The 21188-nt window shown below is 36.4% G+C and overlaps 1 protein-coding gene across 5 annotated transcripts in view; it reads left to right on the top strand.

Moving 5' to 3' along the window:
* Positions 1-21188, top strand: part of USP15 (ubiquitin specific peptidase 15) — a 128764-nt gene that overhangs the window by 50810 nt on the left and 56766 nt on the right. For all 5 annotated transcript variants that reach the window (XR_002775435.1, XM_003798524.2, XM_023518402.1 and 2 more), the window contains exons 5-6: positions 448-593; positions 4265-4326. Coding sequence is in view for 2 of the 5 variants with exons in the window: in XM_003798524.2 (XP_003798572.1) it covers positions 448-593; positions 4265-4326 (208 nt within the window). In the remaining 3 variants the exon portion in view is untranslated. The remainder of the gene's footprint in view (positions 1-447; positions 594-4264; positions 4327-21188) is intronic.

Genomic DNA, 21188 nt, shown 5'->3' on the forward strand with positions numbered 1-21188 from the left:
TAGGGCTGTGTACATTGGATACTTTTTCTTCCATTCTTGTGATACTTTGCTAAGAAGAACATTTTCCAGTTCCATCCATGTATTTTTTTAGCCATTTATCCACTCTGTTTCTTTGGAGAGTTGAGTTTACATTTAATGTTATTATTGATAGGTAAGGATTTAACTTCATTTCTGGTTGCTTTGTGGTCCTCTCTTTCTTCATGTCTGTCTTCCTTTGTTAAAAGTCACTTTCTCTGGTAGTGTATTTTATAACTTCTTACTTTTTAATTTTTTTTTTGTACTTGCTGTAGGTTTTTTGATTTGAGGTTACCATGAGGTTTTAATATGTTTGTTCATCTAGTCTATCAATATTTTAAATTTAAAATTTTATGCTGATAAGCATTTAACTGTATGTGGTGTATTTTAAGATATTTATTGTATTTACTTATCTTTCTTCCTCTAATCTAGATACAATTGAAAAAGAAATAAGAAAAATCTTCAGTATTCCAGATGAAAAGGAGACCAGATTGTGGAACAAATACATGAGTAATACATTTGAACCTCTGAATAAGCCAGACAGCACCATTCAGGATGCTGGTTTATACCAAGGACAGGTATTACTTAGTATACTATTTATTTTAAACATACTATACATGAAGCTTTTTGGATTCACAAACTTTGGTTGATATCCTGACAGCATATAATGGATTCTGTCTCTGGATTCCTCTTTCTAAACTCATCTCTTTTCTATCCCAGCTGGTCACTAACTATAACTTTGATTCCCTCCCCAAGCTTGGGAATAATCTGCTTGTTCAAGAGAAAAGACTTTCTGGTTTTTGTTAAAAAGCTAATATATAATATAGATTAGCTGATCTGTAACAGAACGCATAATAAATATCCATCACTGCAGACCCCAGTTGTCTGTTGCAACTGTTACCCTGCCATTGTAGTAGCATGAAAGTAGCCATGGATGACACAGGGCAGATGGGTGTGGCTGTGATCTAACAAAGCTAGTTATTTACAGAAGAGGGCAGCAAGCCAGCTGGACCACGGTTTGCCAACCTTTATTAGATGGCATCAGCTCCCAGTTGTTTTTTGTTTTCTGGTTTTTTTATGGTATAATCCAAAGAGATTAAGGTGTTAAGAAATGAAGATGGTGAATCAGCAAATCATACTTATTCTCTTGTCTGAACACTTGTTGATTAATGTCTCTGTCCAATTCTTAGCCCTTAACTTTCATATTCTCTCAACAGACCCTTCTACCTCCATGCTCATGTGTCTGCTCAATCTTATTTGTGCCAGAATACTCATTCTAAAATGTAAACCTCACTATTTTCCTTTCATAAACCTATCCTGGCTCCATACCAATTGTAAAGTCCAGGCACTTGAACCCAGCATGCAAGTCATGGTGTAATCTGTTGCCTGTTCCTCTGGTGTCTCCTGTTGTCCTCTTGGTGGTGTCTACTCTAGGAATGCCAAGCTGCACTACTTACAGTTTCCTAACACACAGAACTGGGCTGCACTTCTGCGCTTTCCATTGTGTTATTCTGTCTGTGCGAGGTGTGCTTCTTCCCAGCCCTACATCCACCCAGCAAAAAGCCCTTTAAACCTTATAGATTTTCACAGTAGCTGTCCCATCCCATCATGTATTGTAGGGTGACAATATCAGATTATTCATCCTTCTATTCCAACTCAAATGTCACATTATTTCTTTAGCCTTCCCTATTTTTCTCAATATCCATTAAAATATAGGATGTTTCTACTTAGGAGGAAAATATGCTTCCTTAACTTCCATTATTTATGTATATATGGATTAGTTATTATATTTGTATATTAAGCTTCCCAGTTAGATTTTGAGGTCCTTGCTTTGGTTAGTTTGTGTTCCATTTATTTTTATTTTTAGTACCTAATACAATGTGTTGGTGCTCCAATATTGAGAACTTTTGGTTAGTTCTGTTTTATTTTAAAATTCCTATTGACATCAGTGATACTAAGTTGTGAAAAAATTCAGAGAAACTGAGAAAATTAATTTTATTAAATAGCTACTATAATTCAAAGCCTGATTGAAGCTAAAGTGAAGACCTTGAACTCCAATTAGCTAATGCTCCCTCCCTAGCTCCTTTTTCTGTCTTCTCGTGGACAGACTCCTTGTTCTTCTCTAGTTGCCATCCATCAGGCCTTGAGGTGGCTCCAGGTTATGTAGAATTATTTCTTTAAATCTCAACAGTGATCCTATGATATGATCCTTTCAGTCATCTACATTAGAAAGCTGAGGCTTAGAGAAGTTAAATAAGTTAATGTTCTTGACAGGTATGTATGTATTTATGGTTGCATAAGAGAATAAATTAGTTTAGCAGGATGAAACATGTGTAAGGACTTTTGATCTTTGAGAATAGGAATGTTTCAGAGAATATGTATTAAATACCAGTTCTTTTGTGACTGGTGATAAATGAACTAAACAGTATCCTGGACCTTTTTTTTAAACTAAAGTGAAAGTCTCCTCATTAGAAAGTGAAACTAAGGTGTACAGTGGAAGAGTATGCCTTCCAGAATTGGGAGTCTTTCCCTCTGTGAACTCTTGTGTGTGTGATTACATTTTGAAATCTTTGTAAAAATATTTTCATCCTGAGTTAACATTTTAACTATGAAGCAAAATTTTATTTAGAAAATTATGCATTTGAATAGTGAATTTTTAACATTTCTGATAGCTTTCAATATTAATATGTGTAATTCTAAAAACATGGAATTTTAAGTATAAATACTGTTAGGAATTAGGTATTATGGTTAAGTAATGATATTAAATGCCACATCAAAATTTTTTATATCTAGAATCTCTTATAACTAATTTGTCTTCCTAATGATTATAATATATGTGTGTATTTTACATGTAGTTTATGTGTGAGTTATTGCTATAGCTATGAATTACAGTAAAGGAAAATATTCTTCAGAAGTTAAAAATCAGACACTCAGTTCTGCTTTATATATCTTTAAAAAATATAAGACTATATTGGAATGATAATTAGAAAATTGGGACGGTGATTGTCTCCAGTAGGTAAGGAGAGGAGCATGCTCAGCAGAGGAGCAGGATGGTAGGTACATGATGAACTTGTTTCTTCATGTGGTACATATACAATACATCATGTGAGTTGTTTTAATGTATGAAATACTATAAAGATAAATTTAATGTTTTATTAGCATGCTCTTTAACAAAGATTCAAAAAATTATAATTAAAATTTTATTATTTGACATCTTTTCTGAAAACAAGCTTACATTTTATATGGTTAGGATCCAAGAAACAATTTCTAAATGTCCTCAAAACATACAGTGCATAAAACTACAATACCAAGAGCATGTTAGAGCTAGTTACAGAGTGCAGCTTTAAGGAAGAGAATTAATGAAACAGTATATTGAATGTATTCAAATTTTTAATGCCTTGAATTTACTTTACTTCGTATTGTCTATATTATAGTTTTCATGGAAATTTAGATACTAACTTCTTGTTGGTATTATCACATATTTATTTTTCTAATTTAATTATTTTTGGTAAATTTTTCTTCTTTGCACAGACTCACCCATAGCAAAAAGTAGAAGAAAGACTGTTTTCTTTTTTTAGACCAAAAGATATGAGAAAGGATTTAGGGATGTTTTAGAGTAAAGTATAGCTTTGCCTAAGCCTGTCCTTTTCATTTGTTAGAGATAATTTTTATTTAGCTCAACCATGCTACAACAGAGAACTCCTCAGCTCTGACTCTGTCATTTGTATATTAAAAGATTATATAATTTACATAGTCATAATATGTATGTACACTCATTTCAAGTTCCCAGATTTCATAAAATCTCTGACTTGGAATTATCTGTGTCACCCTTCCTCAGTATTTGCATAATAATAGTTAGCTAAGAGCTTGTGTCAGGATGTTTAACAACCACTACAGTCATTTATTTGAGCCTCTGTTATGTGCACAATTCTGTGTTGCATGCTACCAGTACAAATAGAAATGTACTCCCTACACTCAGTGAACTTATGTTCTATTTACTTGGTTTAAACTTTTTCATAGTTTGCTTTATTTCCTTCATACACTAATTGCTGATTTCTTATTTCTGAGATCTTTTTGTCTCCCTTGCCCAGTTTTGGAATCAAAATGCAAAGACTGCTTCACCTATTTTACTGTGTCCTTTACGTAATCACAGAGTTGCTTAGTTTCTCAGTATATTCAGCTGATCTTCTAAAGCTTTTCTAACTTCAGAGTTATGGAAAAACACTCTTTTATTGTGTCATATTTGCAGGTGTTAGTAATAGAACAGAAAAATGAAGATGGAACGTGGCCCAGGGGTCCTTCTACTCCTAAGTAAGTGCTCCCACTTCTCTGGCTTATTACATGATTTAGAAGCCTTTCTTTTCAGATAATGAAATCCAGAATGATAGAAGAACCTAACTGTATATTGTAAAAATTCATACCTTACTTATATTTTAGTATTTTGTTCTTAGGATGAAGTTATCTAAAATTTGCACTTCAATTAATACATTACTATTTAAAAAGCTTTCAATTTAAGTATCTTAAAAGAAGGTACAGTATATGTTATAAAGGACAGTTTTGCATGGTCTAATACAGTCATGTTATTAAACTTTGTTTAATTTTTTGAAGCTTTTTTGATGATTTTTTTAAAGTATCTATTAAGAAAATATTAAACTTCTTTATCAAAATGAATCTGATGTTAAAATAGTTTTTATTTAAAAAATGTTTTAGAATTTTAAAAAGTGGAAAATAGAAGAGTATATGAATTCTTTTGAGGATAAATGAGAGAATTAGGAATCTTTTTGACTGTTCTAGAATGATTATGTCTACACTTCATTATCAAAAACACTTAAGGCCAGTTATGTTTCAATACATAGAGTTTTCAAACGTTGAAGAAGTAATATGGTGCATGCCCTGCCTATTATTATAACATTTCTATAGGGTCCCAGGGGATTACTCAGAAATCAAACATATTAACCTTCCTTCAGCAAATATTCACACTACGTGGAATAAATAGGGACTATAAATAGTCTCATATCAGGGTCATGTTGCTGCCAAATAATTGTGAAAAAACTTTTAAATTTTCAGAGCTTTGGAATTTCAGATTTTCTTTTTTTTTTTTTTTTAAGGTTTCTCATATTTGTTTGAGCATGGAACCCTTTTTTTTTCTATTTTTTTCTGAGACAGAGCCTCAAGCTGTCCCCCTGGGTAGAGTGCTATGGCATCGCTGCTCACAGCAACCTCCAACTCCTGGGCTCAAGCGAGTCTCCTGCCTCAGCCTCCCGAGCAGCTGAGACCACAGGCGCCCACCACAACGCCCGGCTATTTTTTTGGTTGCAGCCATCATTGTTGTTTGGCGGGCCTGGGCTGGATTCAAACCCTCCACCTTAGGTGTATGTGGCTGGCGTCTTAGCCACTTGAGCCACAGACGCCGAGCCAATTTCAGATTTTCTTACATGGGATTGTAAAGTTGCACTTTGAAATTCCTAAAATAATGATTTTTAATTAAATTAGTGATAATTTAATAAATGTCATCCTAACAAATAAAAAAATACCTGCTACTTTATTTTCTTGAACATTAAAAACGCATCTTCTGGGTCCCCAACTGTCTGACATCATCATGTGCTTCAGAGCAAGGGCCTGAGCCTAGATAGGCGTTTGCTCTGCTGTACTGTTTTGGTGGGGACTGACCCCCAAATTAGATGTACTTCCTCAAGGAGATGGTACACTCCCAGCAGCACCTGTAAGCCAAGCAAGGTGAAACTTGGACAGGTGAACCCTAAAGGACACTGGCCACGGTGTTACTTGGGAGGGAGATAATGTACCATAACAGTCAGTCTTAAAACTTTCGTAGTGACCTGTGTAAGTAGTTATCCTTTTTATCTTGTGAAGTTTTTTTGTTTAAATTTGTCATGAGAAAACGCCTAAGCATATTAATTTCATGGAGGTGAGTTTTTATTCTTACCCTACTTAGTTAGATGTAATATATGGGTAGAACTTAGTATAAAAGTGTAACTAGCTTATAATAAAAGTTTTATATTTTAAAAAACGTGGACTGAATCAGGTTTATTTCATAATTAATGAAGATTTGGAGGTTAAGAACATGTTCTTTGTGAATACTCACTGTCAGTCTTTAAAGTAGAACTACCTTTTTTCTCATTTATGTTTAGATTGTTACATACTTTCTATATCTTTAAATAATTTTTGATATTACTAAATTGCTTTGGAGTCATAGAAAAGTTGTCAGAGTTCCAAATATTGAGAAATGTTTTCTTTTGGTGGGGGGGGAAGGGACAGAGTCTCACTTTGTTGCCCTTGGTAGTATACTGTGGGATCATAGTTCACAGCAACCTCAAACTCTTGGGCTCAAGTGATCCCCTTGCCTCAGCCTCCCAATTAGCTGAGACTATAGGCACCAGCCAGCACACCTGGCTATTTTATAGATGGGGTCTCAGCCTGGCTTAAGCTGATCTCATGAGCTCAGGCATTCCACCTCCCTCAGCCTCCCAGAGAGTTGGGATTACAGGCATGAGCCACTGTGCCCAGCCATGAGAAATGTTTTCTACTTAAAATTATTGACTTTAACCGGAAAGATAAGACTAATTTATATTTTTATCTTCCCTTTCTGCTAGTACAACATCATTTTTATTTAATCAAACAACTATAGTACTTTGTATAAAAGAAAACACAATTTCTTACATAATACCTAACACACCATACACATTCAGTAAAGACTGGTGACAGAGGGTGCTGTGCTAGAGACATACAGAAATCTAGTACGAATCTAGTTTTCACTGGCCTGCAGTTTCATAGGGATGCCAAATATTAAGGCATAGGAACATTAAGTATCCATTCACGATGTCATATAGCAGTATGTCATAAACTATCAACTTATACTTACCAAAATAAAAATGTTTTTGATAATATTTGTACCTGTATATAAAAAGATTCTCAGAAAACTAAGAATAAAAGGGAATTCTCCTAATTTGATGAAGCCTGTATAACCAAAGTCTCTAGCAAAAGTCATAATCATTGAGAAATTTTGAGCACAATCCAGGGAAGTCTAAAAGATAAGAAAGGAGATAAAATTCACTGTATGATTTAATCACTTACATAAATCCAGAACAATCAGCAAACTGCTAGAACTGAGAAAACCCAATAAGATTTTCTTATGCAAGATTAATTTATAAAAACTGCTGGATTTTTTCTGCGCCAGGGATCAGCAATCTTTTTTATAAAGAACCAGATAAATATTTTCAGCTTTGTGGACCATATGGTCTTTGTCAAAACCTTCTCTGCTAGGGTAGCATGAACGTAACCTTTGACATTGTGTCAACAAATAAGCATGGCTGTGTTCTGATAAAATTTTATAAGCAGGTGGCAAGCTTGGATCTGGCCTGTGAGCCATACATTTCCAGCTTTTGTTGAATACCATGAGGAACTGCTTAGAAAGTAATGTAACAGAAACTAACCCAGTTAAGAATGAATAAAACCTTCACAGGAAGAATTCTAAATTCATTACCTTAGAAGACAAAGACTGTCATGTACTAAATTACTTAACCTAGTAATTCCTATTTTCACTAAATCTATCATGTAAGTACCTCCTATTCCAAATTCTTTTCTGACTACTTAAGAAACTTGACCAACTCATTCTTATGTTAGTGTAGATAGATGCAGGTCCAGGATTGGCTAAATCAGTTTTGACAAGAGTAAAGAAGGAGACTAGACTTACTAGATACTGAGAATTACTACATAGATACATTTTATTAATGATAAAAACAGCATGATGAGACCAAAAGGAAGGCAGATAGGCCGGAATAAACTAAGTTCAGACAGACTCATGTACTTAAGAACTCAGTATATTTGGGTTATAGCGTTCACAAGAAAGCTATAAATTGGTTTATAAATTGGTAAGACTGAGTACATTGGATACTTTTTCTTCCATTCTTGAGATAACTTTGCTAAGAAGAATATATTCCAGTTCCATCTATGTAAAAATGTAAGAGGTAAAGTCTCCCTCTTTCTTTAAGGCTGCATAATATTCCATGGTGTACATATACCACAATTTATTGATCCATTCATGGGTCGATGGGCACTTGGGCATCTTCCATGACTTAGCAATTATGAATTGGGCTGCACTAAACATTCTGGTACATATATCTTTGTTATAATGTGATTTTTGGTCTTCTGGATATATACCTAGTAGAGGAATTGTAGGATCAAATGGCAGAAAGGGGAGTGAGAGGGGAGGGGATGGGGGAAGATGTGTGGAGGGAGAGTAATTGGTGGGACCACACCTACAGTGCATCTTACAAAGGTACACGCGGAATTTACTGGGTGTAGAATATAAAGGTCATAACACAATAACTAAGAAAATGCCATGAAGGCTATGTTAACCAGTTTGATGAAAGCATTTCAAATTGTATGTAAAAGCAGCACATTGTACCACATGATTGCATTAATGTACACAGCTATGATTTAAATAAAAATAAATAAATAAAACTCTATATGTGGCACAGTTAGACAATGAAGTTGCTTAAAACCTACAAGGGATGAATAATGCCTATAAGACATTAACTGCCATAAATTAACTAAAAGGAAAAATAGCTTTTAAAAAATAGACCAAAGATATGAAAAGAAAGTTAAATAAGGAGACACCCACTTGCTGGCAGGTACATGAGAAGATAAACATTGGTAAACACGAAAAATGGAAATAATGCATAAGATACAAGCTTTTACCCATGAGAATGAAAAATAATTTAGAAGGTTGCTGATGCAAAGTTTGGGTTAGAATGTGGAAGCACTGATGATGGGAGTGTAAAATAATACTTCCATTCCATAAACCAATCAGTATTTAATTAAATCAAGACTTGACCTCCCCCCTCTGACCAGGCACTTTGACACAAGTCTTTGAGGATGTATCTCTCTGTAGCTGTGTTGCTTATAGTAAGGAGTAGGAAACAGCCTGGTCAAATATCCATCACTGGCACAGAGAATAAAAAAAAATTGAGACGGTAGTAACAATGGTGAGATCTTAAAAACTAGATGAAACTTTAAAGCATACAGTTGATAAGCAGAATGACAGTTATAATTCAATATCATTTATGAACATAGAAAAAGTACTTACAGTAGAGAAGATAGAGATTAGAGGAGGGAAAAAGGAAAGTTTGAGGAAGTGTCACTTGTTTTTGGTTATATTTGGTATAGTTGAAGCAAGGATACAGATTCTTTTGTTCTGGATGAATGCCACCTTTTAAATTAAAAAAGTTGGACTGTCTGTGTATTCATTTATAGCACATTAAAAGAACATAATGTAACTTAGGCAAATTCAAATCTCACAGAGGGCATGTAATTTTAGGTCTTCAGGAAGAAACTTAAGATACAGAGCAGCTTGTTTATACTCCTCAAAATTGTCATTATCTCTAGCAGAGGATTTGTACAAATAATCAACACATTGAATCCTACAAAGGCATAAATGTATTCATGATCTATGTATATATGACTTAATAAAAAAAATCTTTTTCAATAGTGTGAAAGTGCTAGTTGTAATAATTCCCACCAACATGGGATCTGTCCAGTGCTCATGCTGAGAAGCACATAACTAGTTCCTACCTAAGGTGTCACAAGCCAAGGAAAAATAATGGAAGTTGTAATACGGTGGTAGAAGAGCCACCTGTACAGCTTATTAAAACAGTTTCCTGGGTTCTGTCTGCAGAATTTCTGATTCAGTAAATCTAGATGTGACTTATTTCTAACAAGCAGGGTTCCTAGTCCAAACCCGTGAAATATAAGCCTTATGGTGAACACACGTATTTGTATTTTGTTATTGTTATGATAGAGACACTGAAAGCATGTTAGTATCTTGTCTAACTGTTCTACACCAGTGGAAACAGAAGCTTAAGTGCTCTGAGTGTCTAGAAATTGTACTAGGCTCTTTTGGATGAGAAATGAAACTATGTATCCTCAGCTGAAGTATACATTTTGGGGCTACCTGGGAAGAAATGCTAAATATTCAAAAATGCTAAGGGTAAAATGTAAATATATTTAAAACATGTGATCTTGTAGTTATTTTAAAAAGCATATGTATATACTTTTTTTTTTTTTTTTGGTAGTTGTCCTTTAACAGGCCCAGGCTCAAACCCACCAGCCCTGGTGAATGTGGCTAGCCGCCTAACCACTAAGCACAGACTGAGCCTCGTGCAAGCTTCTAATCAGCACCTAACACAGCTGAAAGTCTGTAGGAGGAATCTTAAGAACTTACAGAAAAAATACTCATAAGTTTTCTAACTGAAGTTTTGTGTAGCTATCAACATATAAATTGAATTTATCATCTTTATATTCATGTTACAGTTTTAAAGTACTTATTATAATGGTCTTTAGAACTTATATTTCTAATCTAGTTACATTTTTTAAGTACTTACTATAATAGTTTCTTCAGAATTTATATTTCTAAGCTAGTTTTTAAGAATCTTATTTCTGGGTTAGTAAATTATGGTATATGTATACCATGGAATACTATGCAGCATTAAAAAACGATGGAGAGAGCAGCACCTGTGGCTCAAAAGGGTAAGGTGCTGCCCCCATATGCCAGAGCTGGCGGGTTCAAACCCAGCCCTGGCCAAAAAAAAAAAAAAAAAAGATGGAGATTTTATGTCTTTTGTGTTTACATGGATGGAGCTGGAAAACATTCTTCTTAGTAAAATATCTCAGGAATGGGAAAAAAATCTAGTATACTCAGTACTACTATAAAAACAATTTATAATAACTCACATTTTCATATGAGAGATGAATCACAACTATAGCCCAGGATGAAGGAAGGAAGGGGAGGGACTAGGAAGGGAGGCGAGGGTGATTCAGTAGAGGGAGGGTTCAAGGTAGGACCACACCTATGAAGCATATTGCAGGGGTACAAGTCAAATCTATCAAGTATTGAACACAAATGTCTTAACACTGATTAAGTAAATGAAGTGAAATCTATGTTAATTAGTAGGATGTAAGCACTCCAATTTGTACAAATAATCAACACATTGAATCCCACAAAGGCATAAATGTATGCATGATCTATGTATATATGACTTAATAAAAAAAATCTTATTTCTTAGAACCTCTCAAAAACATGATCTTTTCTAATGATACCTTTAAAACGATCTTCTCTCCTTTAAGCTTTTATTCTGTTAAATATATGACTCTCTTTTCCACAGATGTTATCTTTGGGTAGATTAGTTATTCTACGGGAGATGTATGGCCAGTTAAATCTTGTACTTAAACAAAAAATGATTTTAAAGCAGAGTGACTGGAAGCCTTGGGTTTCATTAAAAGAAAATAAACATATATCAATGAGTTAACCCTTATTTTAACCAGAAAACTTAATGTTAAACATTATTCCTTAGCCAGGGTTTGTGAGGTACTCAATTTTGTACTCAGTTTTGATCAAATTGTATATTAATTTTTTTCTGCATCATTTCATTCAGGTATATTTATTTCAAAGGATGCATTTGAAATTATTTTAAAAGGATCTAAATTTTGCTTTTCTTCTGAAATAAGTAACAATTTCTTCTTGTGAGTGTAGCATTAGAATTTGATTTAATTAATTCATTTTCTTCAATTACTAAAAAAATACTGACAAAAGACATGTGATTAGATGTTTGGTGTAAAAAAGTTCAGAGTCACTGATGATTCTGAAGAGACAATTTTCATGGACTAGAAAACATCTAGAGAAGAATTCACCATCAACTAGATATGGCATGAGTTGACATTTTAGCCAATAAAAATGTCAAATGGAAAAACCATGCTAATAGCTCATATGTATGCATTGTCCATGTACCATCTGTGGTGGTGTAACTAACAGAATTCCAAATCGACGGTGACAACACTAGGTATAAAGCCAGGCTGGTGCTGTAACCGTGTTCTCCCAGCCCCTGTCCCTGAGCGTGCTGCTTGGAAACAGGAGCCTTTATAATACAAGCCGTCACACACTACTGTTTAGTGGGAGGAGGTGATAAGCATGTAGGCGACCCTGTAATATTTAGTTTTGTTTTGTCTTGTTTTGCATCATCTGTATTGATACTGTACACTTATCACTTAAACTTTTTCAGAGAGTAATTAAGCTCAGTTTGCATCTGTAACTGCAAAACTAAATGGATTCAGAGTTGGTGCATAGACCTATCTGATTAAAAGTTATTAAAATACACATTAGGAAACTTACCATATAAAGTGCTGATTTCACTTTAACAACTAATACATTGTACTGAGACTTTTTAAGTATTTATAAGCCTGATAGTTGGCTCTGATTATTTGAAACATTCATAGATTTTGTCATGTACAGTTTTGTTTTTATACTAAAAGTGTCGTGGTTATCACAGGTTACAGAAAGTAAACTTAAAATTCCTGTGAAAGTTTACAAATTTGTTAGCAGTTTTAACTTTGTTCTAATACTAGAGGCGGAGAGTTGCGTGATTTCAGTTTGTGGGACTCGAGAGGGTGGCTCAGGAACGTTCTTTCACTCCTGGTCATCCCGTCCTTTCATGTTGTAAATTGTAACACACATCTTCAATTTGAAATGTGACAATATAAGCATAAAGGACGATTCGGGAAGGGTAATATTTCCAAATCTGCAATTTGTTATCTTTTTACAGACATTTTTTAAAAACTCCTTTCATGCTTTATTTCATTTTATCTTGTTATTGTTATTGGGTACAGGATAAAAATAGGGTGATAGTTTGTGGAAAGGAGAAGAGGCCAATCCAGAGACTAAAGAAGAATTTATTAAAGAAAAAAAAAAAAACAGAAGTAAGGTCTGAACCAGAGTCAGCCCTCCCCTTCCCAGTTCAGTCTTGACAAAGAGAGGGGCGACTCTGAAGGAAGAAGAGAGCTTGAAATGTAGGGGACCTCAGACCACTTCCCATTGGGAGTTATGAAATTATCAAGATCTCGGAGAATGTTTAAATCAAACCATTTTCAGGGCAGGGAGGAGATAGCCCAGTGGCGAATCTCGAGGGGGAACAGAATGGCAATTGCCCATGGTGTATAGGATGAGAGAAAGGATTTAGGGTGGATACTCACCAGGGAGGAACCAGGTGTCCCTGCATCGTCCATGACACTGAATGGAGAGAGACCCAGTCTGTCCCTCAGACGTCCCTAAGGGATGGTGTCGGGAATAGGGACCAGTGTGCCAGATCCTGGAGGTAGTCTTGACCTAATCATGGGTTTGCAGCAGAAAAGATGGATGGATGGACAAACAAGACTCCTGAGGAAGCCCCTTCCTCCAGTTCTTCGAGTCCTAGTGAGTTCATATGCAGTGTTGGTCCTTAGGGGGCGAATGGGATCTGGAGTGGTCCCAGGATTGGTCTTGCCACCACTGGAAAATTGGAAAGGTGCTGCAAAGGACCAAGGTGAGTAGAGTTAACAGTGGAGGTTTGCTAAGATCGTCTGCAAGCAGATGGCCTGCCACCAAAAATGGAGAATGGAGAATGGACAATGGCGACAGCACTGAGTCAGGCGAGGGGCCTCTTGGAAGGCACCTCAGCATGTGGTTCCCTGCAGCTCAGGAGGTAGCGTGCCATAACAGAGATGAAGGTCCCTGCTGGAGGCCCTGTACAAGGTCCAAGGGTTATCTGCTGGAAGTCTTCTGTGACCTGGAAGAAATACTTTAATAGAACCAGAAAAGTGAGAAGAGTTCTGTTTGCTTAATGAGTGTCTAGACCCACCCAAGCCAGAGAAAGACTAATAATTATTCTCATTAAGAAACAGACATGGAATGGCTTTATCAGAGACTTTAAAGTTTGAAATAACAGGACAACTAAACAAAAACAGCTAAAATACAATTAAAGATAGAGAAGCAAATCTTGGAGAGTAATGAGAATGGCAGGTATGGAGTCATATTCCCAAAGTGAGAAATGAAAGTCTATTATGAATTATCTAAATCAAAAATGTAGAGATCAATATACTAAAAGCTTTTAAAGGTATCCCAGAGTGATACAGGACAAAAGGTTCAAGTAAAAGGACCATGAAAATTCAGGGAAGTTTTGATCCTGTTCTGTCACAGAGGCCAAGAGAAAAGAGGTTCGAGAAGTAAGGGCCGGTCAGCAGTGCTGAACGTTGTGGAGATGGGAGAGAACAGAGCAGAAAGTTTAATGCACTTGACAAGTAGACACCATTATTTAGCCTGTGGTATTCAGGCAGCTGGTGGGAATGAGAAATAGGTAACAGGGAAAGAGGAAAAAATACTCCAGTCAACAAAGGGAATGGCTGGTATAGAGTGCTCATTAAGAAATGTATTAAAAGAAGAAAAACAAAGTGAGACTTGATTGAAGAGACAGGATTCTTGGAGAGGGAGAGAAGCTACTTACAGATCTGTTGATTAAATATGTACCTTTTTCTAGGTTTTTGTCACTAACGGAAAAGGCATAACAATGTTAGAATGAAGTTCCTATGTACTACTACTTACCAACAGATTGCTTTTATACATATTGATACTTTAAGTTGTCTAACCTGTGAAATTCTGTACTTAGAGATTACAAAATTTACTATTCATTGAGATCTTAAATGTGTATGCTGATTTTCTTCTGAATATGTACACAGATTAAACAGATCTTTTATACATCTAAAACTTGTACCTACTTTCTGTTCTGTAAAGATAATGTAACACATGTGCACACCAGCCACATGCACTGAGGCTGGCAGTTCGAACCTGGCCCAGGCCAGCTGAATAATGACAACTGCAACAAAACAATACCTGGGCACTGTGGCAGGCGCCTGTATTCCCAGCTACTTGGGAGGCTGAGGCAAGAGAATCGTTTTAAGCCCAAGAGTTTGAGGTTGCTGTGAGCTGTGACACCACACCACTCTACCAAGGGCGACATAGTAAGACTCTATCTCAAAAATAAATAAATAAATTGTATAACCTAGTACCTGTTAGGGTGGAAATGCTGGGGAGGTGCTGAGCACAGGATGAGAAGAGTCTAGGCCAAGATGAGGATATAAATGTGTAGACTTTATTTTATCTTAGAAAAAGAGGCAGTGAGACAGGGAAGGAGAGTAGGGAAAGAAAGGAGAGAGCAGGGAGAAGGCATGACATCCCAAGGAGGGAAGAGGAGGCATGCCCACACTGGAGGGCTAGTGGCCAGCTGGATTTAAGGAACAACAAAAATGCACAAGGGGTTACTAATGAATGCTGTGTCTGTTTTTCCTCCTCTGAGATTGAAGACATTTTCCCAGATGTTTCTGATCCTCAGCTCTGATGTTCATGTTCCATTGTTTGTCTGGGACACTCAGGAATCACTTGAGGTTATGGGAACACATTCTAAAAAGCAAAGGAACTGGTGAATGTAAAAAAAGAAGTTAGACTTCATTTGTCTGCTGGACTCTTGAGTGGTTTGTGAAAACAAATCCATTTTGGGTGGGGGGAGCTGGTAACATGAGAAAGAAAAAGATAGCTGGGGGAGAGATTTTAGTCCTTACGAGAAACTATGAGTTAGTAATTTTTCTATCATTTCACTATAAAGACCAACCATCCTTACTGTTAGGGACAGGTAGGGGACAGAGTAAGAAGGAGAAAAAGACAGTGGGCAATTGCTGAGACAAAAGTGGGCAGTTGTTGAGCAAGAAGAAAACAGTTCCTAAGCTTAGACTTGAGCAGGGTAAGGAAGATGGACTATTCAGGGCGACTGCAGAAGCAGACCCAGCCAGGATTGTGGTTAGAAGGTTTAAAATTCAGACACTGCTCAAATTTCAAGACCCCTACAGAGAGCTCCATCAGGAGAAACTTTTTAAAGAACAAGCTAGTTAGCATCCCATGATTAATCAATGCCCTATTAATACCTTAGAAAATTTCTTTCCAAAGGAGACGTTGGTTAAGAATAGTGTGAAGTCAGCTTGATAAGATCCTAGGTGAAAGAAATGCATAAAGATGAGTTAAGAAATGCATAAACAAGTTAGGTGGAGCAAAACTAGGAATTAAAGAATAATTACAAGGGCAACAGTTGGGACGGCATCCTTATTAACAGGAAAGAGACTCACACCTCCCTCTAAGGTGTATTCCAGGGGTCCTGAAACAGGGGTCCAGTTCACTGTCCTCAGACTGTTGGAGGGCCTGACTGTGGGCCCTGGGACAATTGGCTGCTAAGCAGGACAGGCAGCAGCGGCAAAAACACCCAGCCGGCCAGATAAATGTCCTCGGTGGGCTGCATGTGGCCCGCGGGCCATAGTTTGAGGACGCCTGGTGTATTCTGTCTGCTTATAAACCTAAGTAGGACTTACCTGCTGAATTTAAGCGTGCTCTATAAAATGAAACTTTGCTGATTGCCGCCACTCTTGCCTTTGACTTCCTCTTTTCGTGCCATCTGTGCTCCTGCTTCTTGGTTTCCTCATTTTGTGCTGGCCGAGTCAAAATGCTTTCAGATTCTGGGGGCCACTTGTTACTAGTAGGCACCCAGAGAAAGCTCAAACTGGGGTTGGGATCTTTATAGCCTCCTGCCCTCCCCCGAGACCTATAGTGCCATGTCTCCAAGTTTTATCAAACAGAGCCTGGTAATAGTCAAGATTAACTGGGGTTAGATTTAATTTAAAAGCTGTATCTAAATTTAATTGAAGTTTAAAAATTTTGACAACATATTTATATGTCTAAATGAATATAATTGAAGTGTATCATTGTCATACAGACTTGACAGTCACAGGTCCTCCCAAATAATTATTGGATCCCTTCTTCGTTTTTCTCATTTGTTCCAAAAAGGATTTGAGCAATTTACAGTAACACCTGTAAATCAAGATTAACAATATAAATAGATGCAGAAATCAAGACAAATGGAAAATAAATGTAGTCACAATAAGATGAAATCAGAGATGAAGTTAGCTGATAGGAACAGTAAAGGCTTATATAGTTATCAGAATTGATCTACAAATGTATGGGCCTTTGGGGACTCCTAATTCAAACTAGCCAACTAGGAGGGAAAAAGTAAATTCAAGATAGTTGGGCAAAAACTGAAAAAGAACTGCTGTTGAATTGGAACTGCTAATGGTACGGAGTGATAAAACAAAGAAGATCCCTTATCTGGTAGGGATGCATGCTGTAGCATTTACAGGTAAAATTAAGAGTATCTAGAATTGGCTTAAATTTATTCCAGCAAAAGGAAGTGTGAGGATTACAGACAAAATAAGAATGATAGAATGTTAATTTTTTATTTTTTTACTTGTTTTAATCTAAAATTCTGACTTGGCTGGAGGAATGTTCATTTTTGAAGCTGAGTGACTGATAATGAGAACATGAATATTTGTATGTTTCAAAATTTCTATAATAAAGTTGAAAATTAAAATGGGTTGTGAGTTTGATACTGAGATTCATAATGGCTGAAAAAAAGTGAACTGCAGTTTTTTTAAAAAGTGGAATGCTTTATGTTATAAATATAATGCATAAAATTAAGCAGTCACAATAAGGAGCAAAAATAAAATTACAAAATACAGTATGTATGTATATATACACACATACTCCTTACATCTCTTTTGTGTGTCTTTAAGTACCTAACGCCTGCCTGGTATGTAGGAGGCACACAGCAAATGGTATTGAATTAATCTGTATCAAACCATAGTAAAAGTTTAAAGTTTAATTTTCGCAAAATTTAAAATTTTGTCTCTAAAAACTTGTATTAGGATGATTGCTAGAAATAGTATGTAAGGTTGGTCTTGTTTTTGTTAATAAGATAGTTTTTGTTTTATAGTGTTAGGTTTTATAAACTTAGGTTTTTATATAATGTTAGGTTTGAAAAATAATATGGAGTCTTTTTTTTTTTGCAGCTTTTGTCTGGTTTTGGCCAGGTTTGAACCTGCCACCTCCAGTGTATGGGACCAACGCCCTATTCCTTTGAGCCACAGGCGCCAGTCTTTTTTTTTTTTGAGACAAAGGTTCACTCTGTCATCCTGGGTAAAGTGCTATAGTGCGTCATAGCTCACAGCAACCTCAGATTCTTGGGCTCAAATGATCCCCGTGCCTCAGCCTCCTGAATACTGCAACACCCGGCTATTTTTAGAGGCAGGGGTCTCACTTTTGCACAGGCTGGTCTTGGAACTCTTGAGCTAGGTGATCCACCCACCTCGGCCTCCTAGAGTGCTAGGATTATAGGCATGAGCCGCCACACCCAGCCTTGAAGTCTTTATTAATTGTTTTGCTGTATCAGCATTTAGGCTTAACTTCTCTATATTTTGGCTGCTTAACGTGGTATTAGATTTCCATGTTTGTTAAATATTCAGTTAACTTACCAAGAGCAAGCCAAGAGCAAAGTGTTTCTGTTGAATTAAAAAGCTCAAGTTAGCCTTGAGGGTGAAACATAGTGGACATAAGAACATTCAGATGCTAAACCTTCGTTAGGGGTAAAGTTGAATTTTCTTTGTTCGTGAAACCACCTCAGCTAAATGGTATCTTACCTTTTTCAGTCTTAATTAAGAGACAACACATTACACCTTATGTTACACCTAGCCCAAACTGGCCAAAATGAGGTTAACTCTAGGTTAGTATTATCCAGTCATCGAGTAATATTCTAAGCATTTCTTCTCACGTTTGTCTAGAAAGCCACTTAGAGTAGAGCCATTAGTGAACAGTGTAATTTTCAAATTACATGACAGAAAGATCACTGAAGGGCTGTAGTCTACCCCTAAATAACCTGACAGTAACTCCACAAACATTTGCTAGTTTAGAGCTGTATATAATCTTGGTCAGAAGTTGGAATTGATTCGTAGGTGCCGGGTGTGACGGCATGTGAAGTGGTTCCAGTTGAGCTTTACCTGTGGCCGTGTCTCTCCTTCCCTCCCAGGACTCCCTAGTCCTTGCTTTTCCTTGATTTCCTCTCTCCTGTGCGTTGGCACACTGCCACAGACATGCTAAACTAGTCATGTCTGGTTTCTTGCAGGGTCATCTTCTCCCTTAGCCTATTAATATAAACAAGTCTCTCTCATCTTTAAAAACAAGGGCCATACACTTTCTCTAAATACCATGCTTTCATTTGTTTTCCCTTTAATATCTGACTCCTTTAAAAAGGCTATAATTGTTACTTATCACCCATTCAGAATTTGACAAAGTTCTTATTTGTCTTTTTTTTAACCTAGTTTATCTCACCTGTTTTTAACACTTCTTTGTCATAACTATTGACTGAAGAATTTCTCTGAATTTGAATGCACGGTGCCACCTTTCTTCAAAGGACTGTCTAGCTCCCGTCCTCTTCATGGTCACCTTACTGGGTTGCTCTAGAGGGGCATGACTGGCATTGCAGTCTGTGTGAAATGTCACCAGCTGTCCACAGCAACTCTACTAAGACCTAAATGCATGGACTAAGGAAGATTGCTGTGGGAAGACCTCTTTTGTCATGTCACAGTAGGTGTCACGCATTAGGTGACAGGTTCTGTGTCCACAGCTCAAACTGACACATGCTGTCTGTATTTCTAGTCCAGATCTCTCTTGAGAATTCCAGATTTTTCCTTAATTTCACGTAGGATTCACCACATCAGATTGAAGAAAACTTTTTTACTCCACCTACTCCCATTCTCTCAGCTTTCCTGTAGTCCCTGTTTCACAGCAGCTCAGAGCCAGCTTAGCTCCTCCCTCACCCACACTGCTCTCATCTGATTAGAGAGCGCGTCTCATAGACTCTACTTCGCAATACCCCCATTTCAGTCTTAAAATTATTAAAGACGTAAAGAACTTTTATGTGGGTTGTATCTATTAATGATTTTCATGTAAGAAATTAAAGTACATTTTAAGATATTTAAGACTAAATCATATGTCGACATAACATTTTTATGAAAAATGACTGCTTTTTAAAACAAAATTACTGAAAAGAGCATTATTTTACATTTTTGCAAATTTAATATATGTCTGAATAGAAGATAGCTAAATTCTCGTGTGTGTTTCTGCATTTAATTTATTATGATACATCATTTGGATTGAAGTACATAAAGAAAATTCAACCTCACACAGATATAGTTGAAAAAGGGAGGAATATTTTCAGTTAATTAATGCCATATCAGAAATTGACCAGTGGTAGTTTAAGTCTTAAAGGTTAATTGCAGTGTGAAATCTGAAAGGATTATCAGTGAAATTTTTTATTATTTATTATGTTAAAGTCTTTCATAAACTCATGCATTTTGTTCATTTGGAAAATACTGACTCACAGAGTTATGCAGATCTTCCAGATGTTAGAGCATCACCAATCTCATGTGAAGAGCTTCTGAGTATTGGGAAGTCATGGGGGCAGAGTCCAGTTTTCCAAAATGCTAATTTTTGTTTGAAAGATTGAATTTTATCATGGACAGCAAATATTTCCAGTTGTTTTCCTTGAAGTGACAGATTCTCTTCATTCATTTTTGAGAAAATGCCTAGTAGATAGCCAAGTCTGAATAAGCACAGGCAATCATATTTTAATATAAACGAGTAAAAAGATTGGTATCACCAAGAGTGACTAGCACCACTTGCAGTTCAGATGGTTTCCTCGCAGCAGCTGTGATGCTTCAGTATGCAGCAGATACGCGTTAGGCAAATTCTCAGGTTCTCAAAAAATGTTCTTAAAAGGTGCAATTAAGGATTAAGATTTAATAAAATCAATAATTTTTATTTCCAGTGTGGATATTTTTAAGTGAAACTTTGCTTTTATGGTGAAGTAGTTTGGGGCCGCCGCTTTTATGCACATTCAGGTACCAACAGTTTTACCTCCTTTGTTTCAAGAAGCTCCATCAGTACAAATTCTTCACTCAGTGAAGGAGGTGCGATAACACTTAAAGAGCACCGTAGTGTTATGGAAGTAGTTTTTAGCTCACAGATACCTTGGAAGGGGCTCCCTGGGTCCCCAGACTGCACTTTGAGAACTGCTCCCTAAACATCAAGCCTACTCTTGCCCACTCCCACCTTCTTAACTTGGTCCTTAGTTATTCTCTCCTAACTGATCTCCCATTCTTTATCTCTTCCTCAAGAATTATTTTTCTAGAATATAAATGTAATTTTATTGATACCCTGTTAGAGTCTATCAATGTACCTCGATACAATTGGACGAAATCCAGATTCCTCTGTAGAACATAGAACTTTCTTTCCTCATCACCCTGGCTGCCTACCCCCATTCCTGTTCCTGTTTGCCTCCTCCTCTTTCAGTCTGGCTGGATTTACTGGTAATTCCCTGCACACCGTCTCTTCAGTCCGTATTTTCACACCTTGAATACTC

This window comes from Otolemur garnettii, unplaced genomic scaffold, assembly GCF_000181295.1.
Source record: "Otolemur garnettii isolate 467f Iridium unplaced genomic scaffold, OtoGar3 scaffold00138, whole genome shotgun sequence".
Taxonomy (NCBI): domain Eukaryota; kingdom Metazoa; phylum Chordata; class Mammalia; order Primates; family Galagidae; genus Otolemur; species Otolemur garnettii.